We start from the raw sequence: 21,824 nt of genomic DNA, 5'->3' as shown, positions 1-21,824 counted from the left end.
TGTGCAACAAGTGTGAACAGGAGAACCTTGACTTAGCTGGTAAAGCCAGCCAGTTCCCAGCAACTCCTCCTCCCAGTGGTTCTGTGCTTCTCTTGTAGACACAGGAAGGAGGCTGGCACACTCGTCCTCAAAGCAACATGCACGAGGGGAAAGAAAATGCTAGTGTTGTGAAGACAAAACCACAGCGCATCCAATGTAGACGCAGACTGCACGGGGCTGTCGCAGCCCTGCCCCACTAATCCAAGGGCTGTCCATCCCAATCAGGTGGAAATGGAGGGAGGCACAAGGTCCACAGATGTAACAAGCTATCTCCGGATTAAAAAATCACTGGTCTCAAAACATTCTGTCCTATGGTGTCATTACAACGGCATTCTACCGTGTTGAGGGTAATGAGGGATGGATGACATGGCAAATGGGAATTTTAGACCACTTCACTGTGTTCGTGCAGAACCTGGTCAGAGACCAAGAGGCAGCCATTCAGACCACTCAAAGGTTCCAAAAGAGGAAAAGGATGTGCCCAGGTGGGAGCCCCTGACCGTGCTATTCAAGCTGCATGCTGAGAAAGCAAGCCCCGAGGCCGCACTGCGTGAAGAAGAGCACGGGCCAGGACTTAAGAGCCTGCCATCTGTGAATCTCCCAGCTGTGCATGCTGCAAGTCAAGAGGGACTGAAGCCCTGCTGGTGAAGTTCAAAGACCACAGCTTTCCAGATGGATTACACTTCAACATGAAGCAAGCAAAAAGCCTCACAATTGGACCAGTCACATGATGATAAATGGAAAAAAAGATTGATGTTGTCTAAGATTTCGTTTTACTGAGAACCACAATCATCAATGCCCATGGGAACAGCAGCCAAGAAATCAAACAAACCTGTAAGTGCAGGGAGTTTATGTTAGTGAAGTAGTAACTTAGAAATGGCTGCCACAACTTGAATAGAAACAATGTCACTGAATTATAAATGTCTAAAAGTGTTGAATCTGGTGTCTGATTTTGCTGTCTATAGTCTCAAGGACAAAATGAACAAATATTAGAGGAAAAAGAGAAGAACCAGTGGAGTATATGAGAACTCTTCTCAATTGCCCTCTAACATCCAAAACCATTCTAAAAAGAAAAAAAGTCTACTTAAAGAAAAAGAAATCTATTACATTTGGCATATATGTTGCAAAAGACAGGGTGCAGGGTGGCAACGATGAAACATACAACTTTCCTCTAGTTCCTAAATGCTTGCTCCCCCCCGCCCCCACTATCATGATCCCAATTCTACCTTACAAATCCAGCCAGACCAGAGGATGTACATTGATACAGAGAGGAACTGGAAACAAAGGGAATCCAGGACGGATGATCCCTTCAGGACCAGTGGTGAGAGTGGGGATACCGGGAGGGTAGAGGGAAGGTGGGTTGGAAACGGAACCAATTATAAGGATCTACATATAACCTCCTCCCTGGGGGACGGCCAACAGAAAAGTGGGTGAAGGGAGACATCGTACAGTGTAATATATGACAAAATAGTAACTTATGAATTCTCAAGGGTTCATGAAGGAGGGGGAAGCGGGGAGGAAGGGAAAAAATGAGCGGATTCCAGGGGTTTAAGTGGAGAGCAAATGTTTTGAGAATGATGAGGGCATGAATGTACAAATGCGCTTGACACAATTAATGTAGGTATGGGATGGTGGTAAGAGTTGTATGAGCGCCTAATAAAACGATTAAAAAAACAAAAGATATCACCTTGAGGACAAAGGTCTGACTGAGCCCAGCCGTGGGTTTGCCATCACCTCGTATGCTATGAAAGCTGGGCAGTGATGAGGAAGACTGCAGGAGAGCCAGCACCTCTGAGCGACTGACCCTCAATGAGCTGGATTAACTCAGTGGCTGCAAGCAGAGGCGCCACCCTAACAATTCTGAGCGTGGCGCAGGATCCGGCAGTGTTTCTGTTGCACACAGGAAGAGCCTGACTGTACCTAACCATCATAATCTCAACGTGTCATCCACACAAAATGCCATTTTGTTTTCAAAATACTTCTTACTGACACACAACAGCTCACCCAAAGAATCGGAGTTACTATCACCAGTAAGAACACCGTATCTCTCCTGATTTGATGCACTACAAAGAAGTTCACTTCCATAAAGGTCTGGTAGGAATGCGTCTCCTCACGCAAATCGAGGACACCATGAGAAACAGACACTGGAGAACCCTTGGTAATCGAAGAGGTCTCCACTGTAGGCTTCAAAGTTGCCACGTGTAAGGACCGAATGAGGAACCGTTCCTGATCAAAGACCATCGACAAACTAACGCAATTCAGTCAGGGTTTTCCGTTGCTATAAAATGCTCACAGGTCCAACATCGAAAAAAGGTCTACACACTAGACAATTGCATGAGGGGCTTCAAAAAGTTTATGGAAAAATGGAATTAAAAAGCAAGCTTTCAGATGTCGCCTAGTTTAAGAAATATTTTTGAATGATTCAAGAGCAAAGGTAAGTCATTTTAATGTACTCTTAACTGATTCGGAAAATAGTAACACATCTGTGTATGTATAATGTATAAATACATATGTTTACATCTTTATGAACATAAAAACTTACACGTAAATATATGCACTTATAAGTACTGTATGTTATTGATGACAAAGAAGGATGCATGAGCGAGGCACAAAGGTCATGTCTAAGGTAACCGGGTGAAGTGGTGTATGGCCATGCTTCTCTTAAACCTCAAGTTAGGTCAAAATAAACACTAAAAACAAATTAGGATGGTGTTACAAAATAACGTTGACAAAAACTTCCTTAAGCCCCAAAGTGCAGGTGTATATATCTTTCAAGTGTTTACATCATTCCAAATCATTATTTTAAAAATACATTTTATCACTGTCTCTTTAATATACGTATGCACACACATGCATGCAATATTCCTGCTGAGTGGAGAAAACTGTACTCTCCCCTTAGTTTCTAACACCAGGAGACCCTCCCGTACCTGGGGCGGTCCCCGCGTCCAAGGCCACAGCACCCATGTCTTTCCGAAGGCGCTCCAACTGCTCTTTCTGCTGCTGACTCTGTGTGTTGGCCTTTGTAGAGAGAAAACAGCTTATTTTTCTGGAACCTCACCTTAGATGTTAAGATTCCTAAGTGAGGCCAGGCAATTACACAAATACTAGAGGACAATTAAGTATTGCGGCGGATCAGGGAGACCTGACTGGGGACCCAGAGAGTGAGTAGTTTGGGCCCAGCCTATGTAACAGAGCTTTCAGTTGAATTAGATGGAGCAGAAACGTAGTGGAAAACTAGTGAAAGGACTAAGGCAGCCCATGGAGGGAGGACACGTGATCATCTGGGCCAAGGGTGGTAAACTACGGTCTATCCTGACTAGGAAAACAATTTACAATGAGCCTTGTAACGGACCTTGGAAAAGGGCTGGGGACATAGAAGCATATAGAAAAATGGGGTTTTTAAAAATTAAAATACAAGGAGAAAAATAATTAAGGAAACTTTATGCATCCAGAACAGTATTTGTGTGTTATAAATAGGAATAATGCAGAAAAAACATACAACTTTACACATTTAAATAAGCAATCACCTAAAAGATATGATAGTCCGAGCAAATACATGTCACCAATGGTGGGGTAGTGGCCCTGAAACGCATATACAGCCCCTTTCCTTACCAGTGATTTCTTCAGCCGTTCATATTCAGGACGATACTCCCTGAAAAGGAGAAAGTTTTCTTAGTTCCTCTGCCTCATCATCTATCATGACTCTCCCCATCACTGCCACTTTCCCAGGACCCGGCAATGGCACCAGGCTTACTCGACAGGCAGATGTAACAAGTCTTGGTTGGTCACCACGACAGTTTACTCTCACAGAATGAAAAGCCCCGGTACACCAAAGCCCACAAAAGAGAAAAAAAAATTTTTTTTGGTCAAGCAAGTTCTTTATTAAATATTTAAGTTCAGAGTATAGAAAATATGTTTACAGACTGGGATGAATGTGATCAGATGTATTTCTAAAAATAAATGGTGTCTCCAAGGTAAAAACACAGACACACACACCAACAACCACCACCACCCCAAGGTACCTGCTGCTCACTTATCCCACCCAGAAACAAGCAGACACGATTCTGACAGCTGGGCCTCGAGGTGACCACCAGAGAGATGGTGGCTGATGTGCGTGCTCCCACTGTCGGGGTAAGTGCTGCCGATGAGTAAAAGAAGGCCTACTGGCCTCAGGAAGATGAATATAAACAGGGGGCTTCAAAACATTTGTAGGAAGATGGGATTAAAAGACAGTGGGATTATTCCACAACTTTGTGCAGTTCCCTTGTAAAATGATGTGGTTTAACATGAGCAACAATGAAATACAGAAAATAGTTCCCTTTGTGGCCTTGATCACACCCAAACCAACCATGAGCTAAAAATCAAGATAATATGTCTGCAAATCACAATGTATTTCATAGGATCTCTGCTAAATAAGAAGCCCAAAGAAGCATATTAATAAGCAGCTAGTTAAACACTGGGCCTAAGACAGTATATAGGTGTTTTGAGAACATTTTCTTTTAAGTAAATGGAATTCCATTATTAACCTTGACAATATTAATAACCACTTATTATGAAATGTCCTTACTCTACGTCACCAACTATACTAGATGCTTTATATGTATTTTCTCAAATACTCTTCAAAACAATCTTAGCAATAAGTATTATTCCTATTTTATAAATGTGGAAAACTTGCCATTAAGTCTAACAGAAATCCAGCCTGCACCTGTCTGAATCCAAAGCCTATGCTCTTAATCACAGAAGCACGTCAAATTCAATCTGCTGCTTGTTTCTGAGCATAACGCACTGGTACTAGCCCCTTTCCCCAAACCTGCCCTGCCATAACTCTAAGCAACAACTAATCTAGCTACTGTCTATACATTTACTTATCTTGGATTTCACATAAATAAAACCATACCGAAAGAACAAAAAATCCCAACAATAACCCAATAAAAACTTCAATCCAAAAGAAAGCACGATAAAAACAAGAACAAATTTAAAATGAGTCAAAAGAGTAAACAGTAAGATGCTAAAAATTACCGTATATACTCGTGTAGAAGCCGAGTTTTTCAGCACATTTATAATGCAGTTTTTGTGGTAAAATTAGGTGCCTCGGCTGATATTTGGGTCGGTTCTACTCAAGCATATAGGTAATCAGTATCAGCAGCGGTCCAATTTCCAGTGCACTCTCCATGAGGACAAGGCTAGTCACATCCAAGGTCAATGGTCCAAGGAATTCAATGGAGACTTAATCCCCATGGAGACTGCAAATGAACTCTGGGCTTCTGCAGACCAGGGGCTCAGAAGTTAAGCTCTAACACAATCCCTCCTCTGATCTTTGGTTTTATTATTGACTATTTTTGTATCACGCAGGATGACGTGCTTCTCTCTGCACCGGCTTTGATACGCACTGATTTAGATGGCCTCTTGCTTTAAATTTAGGACAAGGTTTTAAGAGCCCCCAGTGTTATTCTGACAGCTGGACACCAGGTGATTTTTTCACCACACTGCACTATGGCATCCGTATCTTCAGTAATCCTAAGTATTTCGTGGTGTAAGGATTGAGCAGGGCCACATCCTAAGAACTGATTGTTCTCAGATTAGGGCTTAAAGGTTAAGTGCAAGCTCTGGTTCTGGCGCAGCTTGGGTAGCTAACGCTACTACCAGCCCAGCGCAGATGCTGCCTCCAGAGCTTGTGGACAAGCATAGGGTAGAGGATTCACACTGGGATGACACGTGCTAAGGAAACTGTTGGCATGCTTCCAGGTTTTGATGACTTTGTCACCATGGTATTGGAAGATGTGACAATCTGGAATCACACCAGAAGGATTACTAAATTACATCAGGTTTTGCTACATGGAAACCACGTTAAAAATGCTGGAGAAGGACCTAAAGTATGAGTGGATTTTCTTGACTTCTTGCTTGTTTTGTTTTTTAAAGGCAACAAGATGGATTTTTTTTCAACTTTTTAAATCTTGAGATTTAAATTTTTATGTAAGGCAATCAGGATTATCTTGGGAGAACAAAAAGTAAACAGTTTCTTATCTGAGATGAAAATAATGGTGTTTGAGGTTGTTTTAAAGCACAAGCGCTATATGTGGTTCTATTGAACACATGTCCATGCAGTTACTTATTACCTGCGGAAGCTTCCGCCTTACAGTGACACAGCGGAGTAGATCCCGCATAGATGTAAGGTTCACCATGCTAAAAATTTGGCTCTTTACAGAGGTATGACTTGTACTTTTTTTTCCCATCATGTTATTGGGGGCTCTTATAACTCTTGTTCCAAACCATACATCAATTGTATCAGACATATTCGTACAGATATTCCATCGTTCTTTTCTAGACATTTACTTTCCATTGAGCCCTTGGGATCAGCTCCTCTTTTTATCCCTACCACCCACCCCCAACCTTTGTAGCTCCTTAATAGATTGTAAATTGTTAATTATTTTAAAATCTCACACCGACCACTGTCTCCCCCTCTGGTTTCTGTTGTTCTTCCCCCTGGATGGGGGTGTGTGCCATTCACTGTGATCAGTGCCCCACGACTTGTACTCTTAACCGCCCAATAATCACCAGCAGACTTTTATAAGTCTACTTAAACCAGTGGTTCTCAACCTTCCTAATGCCACAACCCTTTCATACAGTTCCTCATGTTGTGGTCACCACCACCCCCCAACCATAAAATATATTTCATTGCTACTTCATCACTGTTAATTTTGCTACTGTTATGAATCAGGCGGCCCGTGAAAGGGTCGTTCAATCTCCAAAGGAGTAGCGACCCACAGGTTGAGAACCGCTGCCGTAAACTTTTTGAGAAAGACAATGGGAGTTGTTGCGCAGACATGTGGTCAGACCCAATACACACATGCGGAGGAAACATATCACACACCCCACACAAACCGAAGTGCTCCGTCTGCTAAAACTGCTATTCAGAGGACCTGATGCCAGCGGCTTAAGTGGAGAGCAAATGTTTTGAGAATGATGAGGGTAATGAATGTACAAAAATGCTTTACACAATTGATGTATGCACGGATTGTGATAAGAGTTGTATAACCCCATAATAAAATGATTTTTAAAAACCTGCTACTCGATCAGAATTCTAAGAATGCCCTCAGGAAGATGGCCCTTTGTCCTCACCGTTCATATTCTTCTGCAGCACTGGCGACCTGCCCAAAGAGCTCCTCTAAGCCTGTGCCCTGGACAGCAGAGACGCCTACCACCTGCCAAAACACGATAACGCAGTAAGGAAACAAGATGCCTTCTACTGGGCTGTATGGCCACTCAAACGCCAGAAAACCTTCCGAAGCAGTGTAGAGACTTTAGGCACATGGCATGTTTAGTCAAAGACAAAAAATAAGTCTATAGAAAATAAGGTCCTGGAAAGGAAGGAATTAGGACCGAACTACTATGGTATCAATCAGGGCTTATCTCCTCCACACCACACCACTCTATTCCCTGTGGAAATTAGTATCTCAGGCCGTTGCTTAGAAACATACAACCACCCGTGGATCCCACCCCAATTTACATTCCCAAATGTCTTTTTAGTCAAGTTTGCACATTAAGCCAGAACAGTTAGAAACATTTCACATCTAACATCAGTTACGTGTTTGCCTTAGTACATAATTACCTTTCTATGTGTAATAATATTAAAGAAACACTCTCAGATACACTGAAACATCTTTAAAATAATAGGACAATAAAAATGTTTTGATGACCATCATAAAGTAGCACTCATTTATTATTTATTATATACCACCGAACAGTTAAAGCTTACCCTGAGTGAACTGTAAAACTCATCTAACACGAGGCTCATGGAACGAGTCAGGTTACTGACGTAGGTAGTCTCTTGATTCAAGGCATCTTGGAAAGCCTCAAAATCCTGCATCCACTCCACGGCAAAACTGTGATCGATGATGTCAGTCTGTGCCCGAGAGCAGAGAGTCATTGGCAATTAGATGAGACAGCAGACAATGGCAAAGGTCATTTAATCAGAAGTTTGTGTCACATCATGCATATTTTCCTCTCCCCTCATTTCCTCTTCTACCATAGCAAACCACAAAGAGCTCGCGTTGGTCTGTAGCATATAAAATTAAAAGGAGGTCTCCATTCTCTTACTCAAAGCAGACCCGCAGGGAGCACAGCCGCAGTGGACACCAGCACATTCCTGGCTCTGGAGTCAAGTGAGCCGTCCCTTGTATCCTAACCATCACCAATGCCAGGGAAGGTTTTCTTTTCTGGTTTAGTTTTTATTATGTCTTCCAACATACTAGCAGTTCACCCCCATTTACAGTCATGGGCTGAGAAATAACTGATTACATTAAGGTCAAGAGACTATCTCAACTAATTTTCATTCAACCTGATTGAATTAATTTCCTAAAGTGGCCATGACTCTCTTTCAGTAAAGCTCGACCCTGTTTCCCAGGACCTTCTGATCCACCTAAGTCCCCCAACAATGGGGAGGTGCTGGGGGGACATGCTAACTCTCGACAGGAGGCAGGCACTTACTTTATTCATGACCACAATGAAAGGCAGCTTGGTTTTATACAAGATGCTGAAAAGCAAATATCAAAACATGATTACTGATAGGACTTACATTCATTTAATCAGAAGGAGCATCCTGAGTAATGTCAGACAAGGCCGGCGGGGTGGCTTTTACGCACACACAAACACTAGTGAGGCGTGCCCTTCCTCTCTTAAGGGCACCACCAGTCATGCAAGCCTCTGCGTTTCAGAGTCCCAGATGCACCTTTATTCAGTCTCTCCTCACAGAACAATTTCACCCTACCTAGCATGACACACATAAACAGCATTTAGACCAGGGAGCCCTATTGTACTGACACTTGGATTTCATTCACATAGGGGTAATCACCACAAGATTCACAGTCACAGACCACCCACTTTTATAACAAGCTAAGGAAGAGCAGCAATTGCTGTAGAAAACGTCGTTGGCATGGGTGCCTCTTTTCTCTCTGACCTCCCCCGCACAATCATGACACAGAGTGGCAAATCGGAAGAAGTACATATGTAGGGTGAGCACTCAGGACGAAGTAGCATTACAGAAGCAAAGGGAGAGAAGGGAAGAGGAGGAGGCCTTATGCCTTGGACTACCATGCCCACAATCAATTACCTGCACGCATAGAGCATATTGGACATGAAGGTCACTGGGTTGGTATTTCGTGATGTGTCCATTACATAGATGACAACTGTTGGAAATGAGGATGCCTAAAGCCACAAAAATAACCAAAGCCTGGTCAGAGGGCTCATGACTTTCCCCCCAAACTATCTCCCAATTTCCTGAGTAAGGGAAAGCCACTTTAGGTTGGGAATGCAGAGCTTCTCCGACTCCCCCTTCTCATAAAATGCCAGCAATCAGTCTAGTCCTCTAGTTACTTTCAGAAACAGGTTCTGGAATACTCACCAGGGCCTCAGTGATGATTGTCCCAGAAGCTGACCAGGTAAATACTTCTATTTGTCCTGGTGTGTCGATCAAGACATATCTGTGTCGAGAGATCATTACAAGTGTTCAAACTTGTGCACTGCCGAGAGATCCCATCACACAAAATACTACTTATTTATCTTACTTGTCTTTTAAAGACTATTTATCAGTCATCTGAGACTGTAAGGGGATCTGCTCACTGCCCAATCCAACTGGATTCCTCAAGCTAATGGCAGGAGCAGCACAGTGTGCACTGCTCTAAGAAATCAGAGGCGGCACGGTGCTGCTCCTAGATGTACACTGTATAAAAATGGACAAGCCAAACCAGAATGTAAATCTCTCCACAAACCATCTTGTAAGATCACTGATGACATCTGACAGCTGGTTAAAATGGGCAGTTTTGTATTATGTGTAATTTATGGATGGAGTAGAAACGGAAGCTCTTCCTTTCACTCAAAAGGCAGCTAACAAAAAAAGATGGCATTAGAAAGCATCACTTGATAATTTTTATCATTATTGATTCAGGCAAAAGTTATCAATGGATGCTAAAACTAGTGTGTAAACGTTTGCAATGATTAAATATATTCTATGATCAACGACAAGAAAAGCACTCAAAAATTGGGAAAGCAGAGGGCCGGGACTCCGAGGAAAATTCCAAACCCCAAAAGCCTAAGCTAGCAATGGACTACGGAGGCCCCTTTGTCTAGCGTTCCACCACAGGAGTCTCGAGCGAAACACTGGAATCCAGATGTGCACACTCACTACTAACTCAGTGGTAGCACACAAAACACACCGATTCACGTGCAGCTACGAGTTTGGCTGGCTCTCTCACTTGAGCAAAAATATTTTCAAGTAATTAATGTGTACCTTCTAGATTAAAATGGTGAATGGAGGTTGCTACTCATTCTTTTAAGACCTAATAAAATGATGCTGAAATAGTAAAATAGAGGTGAGGGCAAACCAAGAAATAGCAAAGTAGAAACAAAAAAATTACTGTATCCAATAAACTTCAAACTTGGTAGCAAAAGAAAGAGAACATTCTGGAGCAGAGAGACACAATAAGGATTGTTCCTAAAGCAAAACCAAGGTTTTTCAATGAAGACTGACAACCCTGTACCGAGCCCTCCTTTCTCCTGGCCATTCCCTCTGGTTGCAGAAAAAATAATTTGCCTGAAATATCTGTGACTTGAAATGAAATCCAAGCAGGACTTCGGAGGTTGAAGACTCACACTGTACCACAGTAAACAGAATGTCTAGACAAGGTTCTTGCAGGGTCTTGGGACCAGATGCCTTCCTGATTTTACACAACGGGGGTCATTCTCCCTTCTCTCACCCTCGCCCCAGACCTGTATTGACGAAATGCTCAATAGTACACATTAACGTACATTAAGAAGTAAAGAAGCAGGGAAGTTACAGCAATTAGGGGGAACCTAAAAGAAAGCCAGATAAATAAAAATTATCGTAGAGGTTAACTGGAGTCCATGAAAAAGCTTTACAAGATATAACACAAGAAAACTTTCCTGAAATGAAGAACTAAATCTGACTGAAATAGTAGACAATGCTCCTAGATATTTTTATATGGCCTGTTCAACAATGAGGTGTAAGACTGAGGCGTGTATAGATCAAATGAGTACACTTCAAGAATAAAACGGGGAAAAAGTTTGAGAAAGAAAATGTGACTATCATGCCCAGCTCTAATATCACACAAACATTCGGCATATAGGTAGATATTTGGAACTCAAGGGAAACCAGGGCTGAATTCACTGTCATTGAAATCCTGCCAACTAGGAGACAACTTGAAATAGAAACAGTAGAAATGAAAGCGTGGTTTAAAATACGCGAGCACTGAACTCATTTGACTGTGGGTACGGAATAAAATGAGAAAATATTAACATGGCGACGTAAACGCAATATAAACCAGAAGGCCTGAGGGGGATGTGAGAGCAACTACGTAAGTGCTTCATCTTTCATAACAGGGAGTCAGGGAACTGATCTTTAGAACTGCAATAATTTATGTAATCAAGAAAACATGATTCCTAGCTACTTCACATTTTTCATGATCAGACCCTGACTTTTACAGGAATCATTTAACAAGTACCAAACACACCAATAGATAAACACTTATTTTAACATAAACCATTTTTCTCCAGTTTTATGTCACTTTTTCTACTGTCATACACTTTCAAATTACATCTGGTGCCTTTATATTTGACCGTTTGTTTTCTTTGATGTTTCTGTTTTAAACTGGTTTTTCTAGGCCTGCCCCTCAGACTGGCCAAGGACGGATGGCCAACATCTGCCACTCCATGAAAGCAAAGAGAACACTGGCAGAAGCACTGTCAGGGCCCTCGACATTACCCAGAGGTTCCCAACGAGCCAGGGGCGACGGTCAAAAAGGAAAGAGCACGACTGACCTTGAGTCTCGCGGTGTTTCAACTAGCACCGATCCCACTGGCAGGGGAGGGGCAGAGGAGGAGTGGAGAACTACCAGTGTTGGACCTGCTCATCTTTACTTGCCTGACTCCAACAGAGCTCATTCTGTGTGAACAGTGCTGTTCACAAAGCAATTGTTGAAAACCATTAAAAGTGACTATTTAACAATGCAGGAGCCCTGGTGGTGTAGGGGTTATGCTTTGGGCTGCGAGCTGTATGGTTGGCAGTTCAAAACCACCAGCAGCCCCAAGGGGCAAAGTTCTATTCCTGTCAACCGTCAGTCTCAGAAACCCAGAGAAGTCACGATGTGTCTTGACTGATCTGATGGCAGCGAGTTTGGGAGTTAATTAACAGCACACCAGCCTGCCAATTGGTTATCAGCTAGAGCTAACCAAAAAACTTTAAAAGAAAGTGGGAATGATGTGTATCCAGATGTTTTAATTAATTAAAAAAGCAAGTAACTACAACTGTTGGCAAGAATAGGGAGAAACTGAAACCTTTATACATTCTGGCAGATGCACAGCTACACACCAAGTGACCGCAGGATCCAGCAACTCCACTTGTAAGCGCGCACAAGAGCACTGCGACACACTTGCATGTGACAATTTACACAGGGACTTTCATGGCAACATTCACATGAACCAAAACTTCAAAACAATACAAATGTCCATCAGCTGATGAAAGATAAAGTGTGGCATATCCATAAAGAATATTATTCAGCAATAAAAAGTCTTGTTCCAGGCAACATCAAGAATAAACCTTGACTACATTAGGCTACGTGAAAGAAGCCAAGTACAAAAGACCGCATGTGGTATGATGGAATGGTATTTACATGAAATGTCCCCAACAGGTAAATCCATAGAGCAGAAAGTGAATGTCAGGGGCTGGCACAGGGAGTGACGGCTAATGAGTAGGTGGGCTTCCTTTGTCAGGAAATGAAAATGTTGACAATTGATAATTTTGAGACTAAAAACCACTAAAATGTATACTTTAAAAGAGTAAGCTTAAAAAAAAAGAGTAAGCTTTATAGTATGTTAAATATACCTCAGTAAAGGTTTTATATTTTTTTTAAAAAGTATCTCTTGTAGGTCCTGTATTTAAAAAATGCATCCAACTCAATTTTCTACCGATATATGTAGGCATAGAAATATGGAAGGCTAGTCAAAAAATATAAACGCGTTATTTCTTGTAGGAATCAGAATGTGCCTGGTTTGAATTCTTTAAAATGAGCAGATACGAAAAGGCTTCAAAAAGTTGATGGATACAATGGGGCTATCATTCTGCATGCCCCACCATAAGATTAGCGCTACCTTGGAGAAATCTAAAGTTTCAAACATTCCTGCAATATCTTTCACTTTGTACTTTTTACTTTAAGGACTATTATCTCTTATTTAAATAGACTTGCTTCCTTGAAAGAGGAATTTGATTCTTTCTGAATGCAGATCATTTCTGGACGCGCTCTGCTGGTGCTGGGGCTGGCACTGGGCTGTTGGCCGCTCACTCAGTGGTTCCGGCTCAACGACAGTTCTACAGGAGAGGGGCGGGGCCGTCTGCTTCTGTAGGGACTTACAGTTTTGAAAAACCTCAACATCTCCAAAATGAAGAATAACAATTGACAAAACAGAAGAGAAAGCTTTATGTAAAGAACTGCAGACATTTGCTAAATGATATTGTCAAAAATTCCCTGAGAAATAAATTTGTGGAAAAGTGGAATTAAAAGATAACTGAACTATCCCCCCAACTTTTTGATGTTCCTTCATGTCTTTTAGAAAAACAATGAATTTTCTTTCTTTCTTAAAAAATAAAAACAGATTAAGAATCTAGCATCGGGTAACTGCAGGTAATGACAATAGGAAGTATGGTTTTATATTTTAAAAATGTTTTTTTATTTTAAAAAATTGATTCCTTGCCTCATGTAACCTATACCCATATAAAGAAGGGTTGGAAAGGTGTAACAGAAAATTTAGAGATGGGATAATAGTTGATTTAGCTCTACAGGTTTAAATCTTAATGAATGTTTTTGGTCTACACTTCATCGCAATCTTAACTCTTTCAGGGCTTGATAGTTTCCTAGAATCTTTCCCAACACTTACTAATGTGCCAATTATAGAAATTAAAAATAGGTGTTAAACTGGAACTACAGGGGGAACTGATTACAAGAATCCACGTATAGCCTCCTCCCTGGGGGATGGAAAGCAGAGAAGAGGGCAGGGGGAGACATCGGACAGTGTAACATATGACAAAATAACAATATATGAATTATGAAGGGTTCATGAGGTAGGAGGGAGTGGGGAGGGAGGGAAAAAATGAGCAGCTGATATTAAGGGCTCAAGTGGAAGGCAAATGTTTTGAGAATGATGATGGCAACAAATGTACATATTTGCGCTTGACACAATGAATGTATGTATGGATAGTGATAAGAATTGCATGAGCCCCCAATAAAATGATTTTTTTAAAAAAAGAGTTGTATGAGCCCCCAATAAAATGATTTAAAAAAATAACAACCTGTAACTACTCACTTATACATGTTCTGGGCCTTCTCAATAAATTTCATCACCTAAGAGGAAAACAACACAAGATCAAGTTCCAATGCAAAATCAGAGCCTTCTCCAGAGTGGTATACCTCCTGAGTCCCAGTGTTCTTATTCTTACTGCATTAACTAATACACTCACTGATGTACAGAAACACATCCACATCAGCAACACTGTCACAACACCCTGCGCATAGCACAAGGGCATGAAAGGCTGGAGAGTGACTTTTTCATGGTCAAGTTCTATCTCTTGGCACATCCATAAAATGCTAATATCCTGTCTCATTCAATCAAATCAGGGTAATAAATTAATGGTTATTCTGACAGAATTTGAAGGTGACCAGAGAAAAATCTAAAGGATGACAAATACCTGCCACAAGTGAAAATCCCCATTATCTTTCCACCCCATGCCCATTCCAAGTGGCCCACCCACCCCCGTCCCACCATTCCAGAAACAGCACAAAAAGCCAATAATGCCTAAGAACGTAGGTGTCTTGGTTTTGTGTTTTATTAGCTATTACAAATATTGAATATGAAACACTTCCCAGCACTGATCTTCTCATAGCCTACTTATTACCTACCAAAACGCTTCCTATTTTCTATAATTATATTCAAGTGTATTGCTCTTCTTTCTCAGAGTTCACGCTAAGGCATTTTAAGTCACAAGTTTTACCATAGTCCTGTCCATGAGTTTAAGTCAGACATACCTGATCAAATCTGGTAGCAAAGAGATTGAGTGAGGTCACTATGCCACCATTGGGTCCAAGTCCATATCTAGATATCAGGTTGAGGATTCAAACGGTTTATAGAGCAACTCAGATTATCAACTGATACCCAGGATATCAAGCACACAAACAGCATATGGCACAGGTATTCCATTCTTGGGTATTGGCAACCCAATCCTTGTTTGACAAGTACAATCGCATAGCCTTTACAGAGAACAATCACTACCACTGCCTTCTTTATTCATCTATCATTTTCAAGGGTGGCTAGGCAACAATCAAAGAAACTAACATGACCCAACTATAATAAACAGATTTATCAACAATGATAGTCTGCATTAACCACTGAGACACTCTAATTGTGTTCCTTGCTGATCCTCACTAATTAAACAACCTACATGTAATTTGTTCATGACCTAAGGGACATATAAGTTACACTTAATGTTCGTGCTCCTCTGGTGTCTTGGGATACCAGTGTCCCACCTATACAAGGGTTCTTCAAATAGTTCAAGGACAATCTAATTATTTTTAAAAACCCTATGCATGGATTTAAAAAATAAGAATGTGTACCAAAATCAACTTGTACTAATTGTTCAACATGCCTGAGGTATTTAAAAGGAGAAGAGATCTGTCTGAAAAGAGGTTCTCTCAGAACAACATGAATGCTGCTAAAATTGAAGGGGGCACACCAAATTTACTATGCAGCTTAGGTGAAAGAATGGTGAAATAACTGAGGCTTGGATAAAGTTTACAGGGGCAATGCCCCAGAGAAATCCATTTACAAACGGCAAACTTGTTTGAAAAAGGGACAAGACAATGAAGAAGATGAAATCCACAGGCCATCCACATCAACTACAAGTCAACAGTCTTGTCCATGCTCTACGTGAGGAGAACCAACAACAGCAGAATCACATGCCACCCCTAATTTTTCCAGCTTACACGATTCTAAAGGAAAAATTAAAGTTGAGCAAACAGTTTGTTCCATGGACGGCAAAGCTGTTGTGCCTGGATCAGGTGCAGAGAAGGGCGGAGCTTCCCACCCCAAAAAAAATGTAAACAGAGATTCAAATCCTGAAGGATGCCTTCGTGCAACTGTCGATAAACTATGAAACATGGCTTTACTGGTACAATTGTGAAGACAACAAGCAGTCAGAGGCCTGACTAGCAAAAGGTGGAAGTGGTACAGTCAAAGCAAAACCAGACTAGGTCACGGCCATGGTTTTAAGGGACGCTCAACAAAGCATTATGCTTGTTGACTTTCAGGATTACCAAAGAATGGTAACACCTACTTTTGAGAGTCATTTGAAAAACGTTAGCCAATGATGCAGCCCCAAGAAAATGCCTTGAAAAGCTTCCCCAAAGTCCTGGCTTTGTAAGTCAGTTTGTCGTCTATTCTGGAAAGACCTAGACAGTGACTAGCCCCTCTCTTGGTGGGTGTTGTACTTGGACTGGGTCATTCATGCAACGATTCTCACAGACTCTGCCTTCAACAATTTGTTAACATCTCAATAATTGATTAAGAAGACCAAAATCCTCACAACCAGACCAATAGGTAACAACATGATAAATGGAGAAAAGACTGAAGTTTCCAAGGATTTCGTTTTGCTGGGATCCACGATTAAAGCTCGTGGGAGCAGCAACCAGGGGATCAAGTGGTGCACTGCCCTGGGTACATCTGCTGCACAGACCTCTTTAGAGGGCTGCGAAGTGCCTGGCCCATGCCAGGATATTTTCAATCACCTCATATGCTTGTGAAAGTTGGGACACTGAATATAGGAAACTGAAGAATTCATGCCTTGGAGCTGTGGTGCAAGTGGAGAATAAAGAAAAATACAACGAACTGCCAAGGACGAGCAAATCTTGGAAGACGTACTGCCAGAGTGCTCCTTAGAGGCAAGGAAGGCAAGACTTCATCTTACACACTTTGGACTTGTGTTCAGGGACCAGTCCCTGGAGAGGGACATCACACTTGGTAAAGAAGAGTGGCATCACAAAAAGGAAGGCCCTCAATGAGATGGACTGACACAGCGGCTGCAACAGCGGGTCCAGGCACAGGACAATGGTGGGGATGGCACAGTGTTTCGCCGTGTTGTGCAGAGGGTCGGAACTGACTCAGCAGCACCTAAGGCCACTTGATGAAAAACCTGAAGAGGAGAGGACTGTGTGTTGTAGGCAGTGACGTGAGCAAACAGAAAGAGGTTGCTAGAAATGATGAAAAGGAAGGATAAAATAGAGCAGAAAAAAATTATGCTTTGTAAGAAAGGTTGTGTTTCAGCAGTACAGTAGCAGACAACACTGCACGACCAAAGATCGCCACCACTGCTGTCCAAAGAATGAATAAAGACAGCCCTCCTCGGCCACCCTTTGCCCAACTCAATTGTGGGAGGACAGACAGTTCCCCAGAGGTACAGAAGACGAGCAAACCAGAAGGCCCTCTCAATCAGTGGCCATCACTGATTCCTCATTGACCTTGGCATTGTAAACACTGCCCAATGTTCCCACCGGCTTGCTCTCATTTGCTTTCTGTGGGCCAGAAAATCAAAAGCAGTGGCAGGTCCTCCTTTCTGGTAAAGAAGCCAGGAGTAAGCCAGAAGGCAAAGGGCTCAAAGACGTCATAAACCGTTTACCTTGGGATCTAGAGAGTGATGCAAAGAATGCAGGGCAAAGTGATCCCCAAGCACAATCCTGTGTAGCAAGGTGCCCTTCCGTGGTTACTAAAGAAACACGGCCACAATAAAGGCAGTTTTTCATGCCTCCTTTCACCAAGCCCACCACCCACATCCAGTGGAACACCCATTCCACATAGTTCTTAAAATCCATTAAAATGTAAAAACCACAGGAATTCGCTGCTGGCTGCAGGGGGAGGGGTGTGTGAGAATGCTATCAATAAAAACTTCCTTAACAACAACAAAAATAATTTAGTCATGAATTAACAACTCCTTGTGGTGTTGCAAATTTTGACTTGCTAACTGCAGTCGACAGTTCCAAACTACTAGGCACTCCCACAACACCAAACTCGCTGCCTCAAACCAATGCTGACTCATAGCCCCTCTGTCGGTTTCCAAGACTGTAACTGTTTTCGGGAGTAGAAAGCAAAGTCTTTCTCCCAAAGAGCTGCTGGTAGTTTCGAACTGCTGACCATGGGAACTGCAGCCCAAAGTAGAACCACTATACTACCAGGTCTCTTCAATCGCTCCCATAAAGATGTACGAATGGGAAACACACTACAGGATCGCTATGAGTCAGAATCAAGGCCCTGTTAGTGGGTGAGTTCAGCGGCTCACTGGTTAGAAGCCAGCGGCAGCTCTTGGGGGAAAGGTCACTGGAGGAGATCTGCATCCAGGGAAGCCTAGGGCGCAGTAGATGTGAGTCAGAATCGTATGGGTGCCCCACAGTCACAGCAGCCTAGGCTTACCTAACGAAAAGTACTAAATTAATCCTCCCGAAGCTGACTCATATCTGGATGTCCCAATATGAAGCCGTGGTGGGCAATAAGTAAGTGTACCCTTCAAGGTAATGCCACCAAGCTGCCTTTCTCCTTCTTAACCCTCGAATTACACCAGCTGGATGTCTGGGAAAATGGTAGGAAAGCTGAAAGCATAAACTAGAATGGTATTTCTGATCACCCACAAGGCCTAATCCCCACTAATGAAATCACTTTAAAGCAATCAAACATTTGGTTTTGCAAAAACACGCTTTCAAATTTAAAAAATAAAATACAATGCCCGGACATCGATGACCAGGAATGAGTCAACATTGAAGCTGATATGGAAAAGGATACTGTTTCATGACTTCTTTATACTTCACCGTGTCACAAATATCTAAAGGAAGAAAAAGAAATTGGGAAGCCATATAAAAACAATATAATTTCAGACCTTTAATGTCTTAAGTCATTAAGTCCATCAAACAATCTCTTTCCTCAGAGCAAGATTTCTCAGGCGGATGAGTTACTTTTAATCTGTCCTTAATTCTGATCTCTTCTAAAGCTTAGCGCATTAAACTGTGATATGAAGCAAGACCCTGAGAATGACCCAAAGGACCCGAGTGCCTGGTCAGCACTGTCCCCACCAACCAGAACCTGAACTAGCCACTTAGACAGCTATCAAATTTCTTTTCTACCGTTTTCTCTACCTGCACACTGGTTTTCTTCCTTACAAAGGGAACCTGCCAACCCATGAAAAATGTTAGGAGAGGAACTCTCAAATTATATGGCAAATACCTGCTAAAAGGTGAAAAGTTTTATGTTAATTTAAATATTTTATCATGTCTCACCCCACCAATCCTATCATTCAAGTCAAGTGGAAAACATGTCCTATATGGTATTGCTCAAAATCTGCTATTATTTAAAATGTAAGAGACACACTAATTCTGCATGCATTCTACTGCTGGGGGGAAAAATGCTATCAACAATAACAATAGAGCTAAATCAAGATGAGAGTTTACTTATTACTATTAACTAATCGACCCAAAAATATCTATCTAAACCTATTCACCTGCAGATCTCCCCAACAACCATTAGAAGAAGTCCACCTTTACCCACCGGGAGCCCTAGTCATCAGTCTGCTCACAAGGTCAGCAGCTGGAAACCACCAGCGGTTCTGGGAGAGAAAACTGAGACTTTTTACTCCCATAGAATTCTACCATTTAGGTGAGGAGATGAGCAATTTCCCCCCAAATTATATTTGCTTTTTAATACAGTGTCCTTTCATTTGTATGTCCAGAGCGCAAGGAAGTTTAGCAGGATTAGGAGATGAGGGGTCAGGTATCAAGCAGTGAGGGCCTGGGAATCGGGAAGCCTACATTTCATCAAAGATCATACACAGGATCACATCCACTCCGAATACTCTCGGGATATGGTAAAATTGGGAACCTCTCACCAGAACAATGCACATCTATGATTCCATATACATTCTCCACCTAACTTTGGGGATGGGAGCAAGATCCCTAAAGATCAATGAGTGGAGCACAGCATGAGGACTCACATTCTGGCTCAACTCAAGAAACAGAAAGGTTTGTCTACGATTAGAGCCAACTAAGGGGCTTACAGTGTGAACGTGAGTGACTTTCTGTCACTTACTCACCTAAAGAGCAGTAGGCGAGCACCCTAGAGCCAGAACGAGGGGGAAGATGAGGCTAAGTGGGAAGGGGCCAAAGAACTGTGGGAAAAGGAAACCAAAAGCCCACTGCCACCTGACTCACAGCGACCCCCTCGGACAGAGTAGAACTGTTCTGCAGGCTTTCTGAGGCTGTAAATCTTTCTGGGAGCAGTCAGTCTCATCTTTCTCCCCTGGAACAGCTGGGGGAGCGGGAGCAGCTGGGCACTGAACTGCCAACCCTGTGGTTAGCAGCCCAACGCCTAAACCCAGGGGCATCACCGTAGGGAAGGCTTAAGTAAACAAATGGAAAATGTGGCTAATGAGGAAGCCTGAATCCAGGCTTCTAATATACCCAAGAGATATAAAAGTAGATCCAGGGGCCTAAAAAACGAAGGCCCTGAAGGTTGAGGCTATCAGTTCCCTCTGAGGCAGCTAACCCAGCTCTGGCGGGGTTCACTCACCTATATTGGCGGGGAAGGGCACATCATGCACAGCGGGGTCCAGGTTGATCACGTAAGGTGGCGAGTTTTGGCTATGCAAGTGTCCCGTGAGCCTCTGTGGAAACAGGACGAAGTGAATGGAGAGAGGAAGGCAGTAAGGAGTTGAAAGAGAGCGTCCATGTGTTTGCTGCCTAGGACTGAAGGCTTCTGCGTCTACCCTTCCCTTTATCTCAAACCACCGTGCCGGAGATTCACCTCCAACATGCAGCTCACGGTTAAAACACTACTTTATTGCTCATCTAACAGACCTTCTACTACTCTCTCGCGGGGTGTAGGAGAAGATGAAGGGCAGTCTCCCTTACTAAGATGAGCACTGGTCCATGAAAGCAGGAAGCTAGTCAACCAGGTTTGCAGTGTCCCTGGTGCCTGGAGAAGGCGCTAAACGAATCCCTTCATCAATCTTCCCAAGAGCACTCTTTGCTGCTGACGTTTGCTGGAAATCCCCGCCTTTCAGAAATTCGCTATCAGTAGGGCAATTCAGTACAGTATGGTAAGCTCGATCAAGCACTCCAGGAGCAGATGGTTCACAGAACCAGAGTCCTAATTGACCCAGACTACAGCCCTGGTGGCACAGTGGTTAAGCGCTGGGCCGCTAGCCGTAAGGTAGGAAGTTTGAAACTACAGGCTGCTCCCCAGGAAGGGTGAAGCTTTCTACTCCCACAAACCATCAGTCTCAGAAACGCACACGGGTCCTTCTACCCTGTCTTGTAGGGTCGCTAGGCGTCAGAATTGACCCCCTGGCAGTTGAGTCTGAGTGAGGGTCCGAGAAGACTTTGCGAGAACGGCACCAAAGCTGACGTGACCTTCCCCCCAAAACCACGCGTTGGTACCCTTCCCCTGGCGACAACTCCCCGCCTTTCCTAGGCCTGCTCGCCCCAATGTCTCACGTGCGTCATTTGGCAGCCCCCCGCCCCACTCGCCTTGTTACCTGTACAAAGGTGGTTTTTCCAGATCCCGCCATTCCCAACACCAACAGACACACCGGGAGCTGAGGACCCCCCGAAGCCTGCGGCTCCGACGAAGCCATGGAAGCCGCCATCTTGCCTCGAGATCCGCCCACTCTACGCTCGAGACGCCGGGCGGCTAGC

At 43.0% G+C, this 21,824-nt stretch overlaps 1 protein-coding gene and 1 pseudogene across 1 annotated transcript in view; one reads left to right on the top strand and one right to left on the bottom strand.

The window, feature by feature from the left end:
- The window catches only part of GPN1 (GPN-loop GTPase 1), a 25,313-nt gene extending 3,489 nt beyond the window's left edge, over positions 1-21,824 (bottom strand). The window contains exons 1-12 of the mRNA XM_075535296.1: positions 21,665-21,824; positions 20,698-20,791; positions 18,922-18,961; positions 15,126-15,192; positions 14,407-14,444; positions 9,437-9,515; positions 9,146-9,240; positions 8,524-8,569; positions 7,793-7,939; positions 7,156-7,238; positions 3,649-3,688; positions 2,964-3,054 (exon numbers count right to left, since the gene is read on the bottom strand). Of these exons, the coding sequence (XP_075391411.1) occupies positions 2,964-3,054; positions 3,649-3,688; positions 7,156-7,238; positions 7,793-7,939; positions 8,524-8,569; positions 9,146-9,240; positions 9,437-9,515; positions 14,407-14,444; positions 15,126-15,192; positions 18,922-18,961; positions 20,698-20,791; positions 21,665-21,775 (931 nt within the window). The 5' untranslated portion in view covers positions 21,776-21,824. The remainder of the gene's footprint in view (positions 1-2,963; positions 3,055-3,648; positions 3,689-7,155; positions 7,239-7,792; positions 7,940-8,523; positions 8,570-9,145; positions 9,241-9,436; positions 9,516-14,406; positions 14,445-15,125; positions 15,193-18,921; positions 18,962-20,697; positions 20,792-21,664) is intronic.
- On the top strand, positions 5,745-6,029 carry LOC142430252 (U6 snRNA-associated Sm-like protein LSm5 pseudogene; annotated as a pseudogene).

Source organism: Tenrec ecaudatus, chromosome 17 (assembly GCF_050624435.1).
Source record: "Tenrec ecaudatus isolate mTenEca1 chromosome 17, mTenEca1.hap1, whole genome shotgun sequence".
NCBI classification, from domain to species: Eukaryota; Metazoa; Chordata; class Mammalia; order Afrosoricida; family Tenrecidae; genus Tenrec; species Tenrec ecaudatus.
This window is presented reverse-complemented; position numbering and strand designations above follow the sequence as displayed.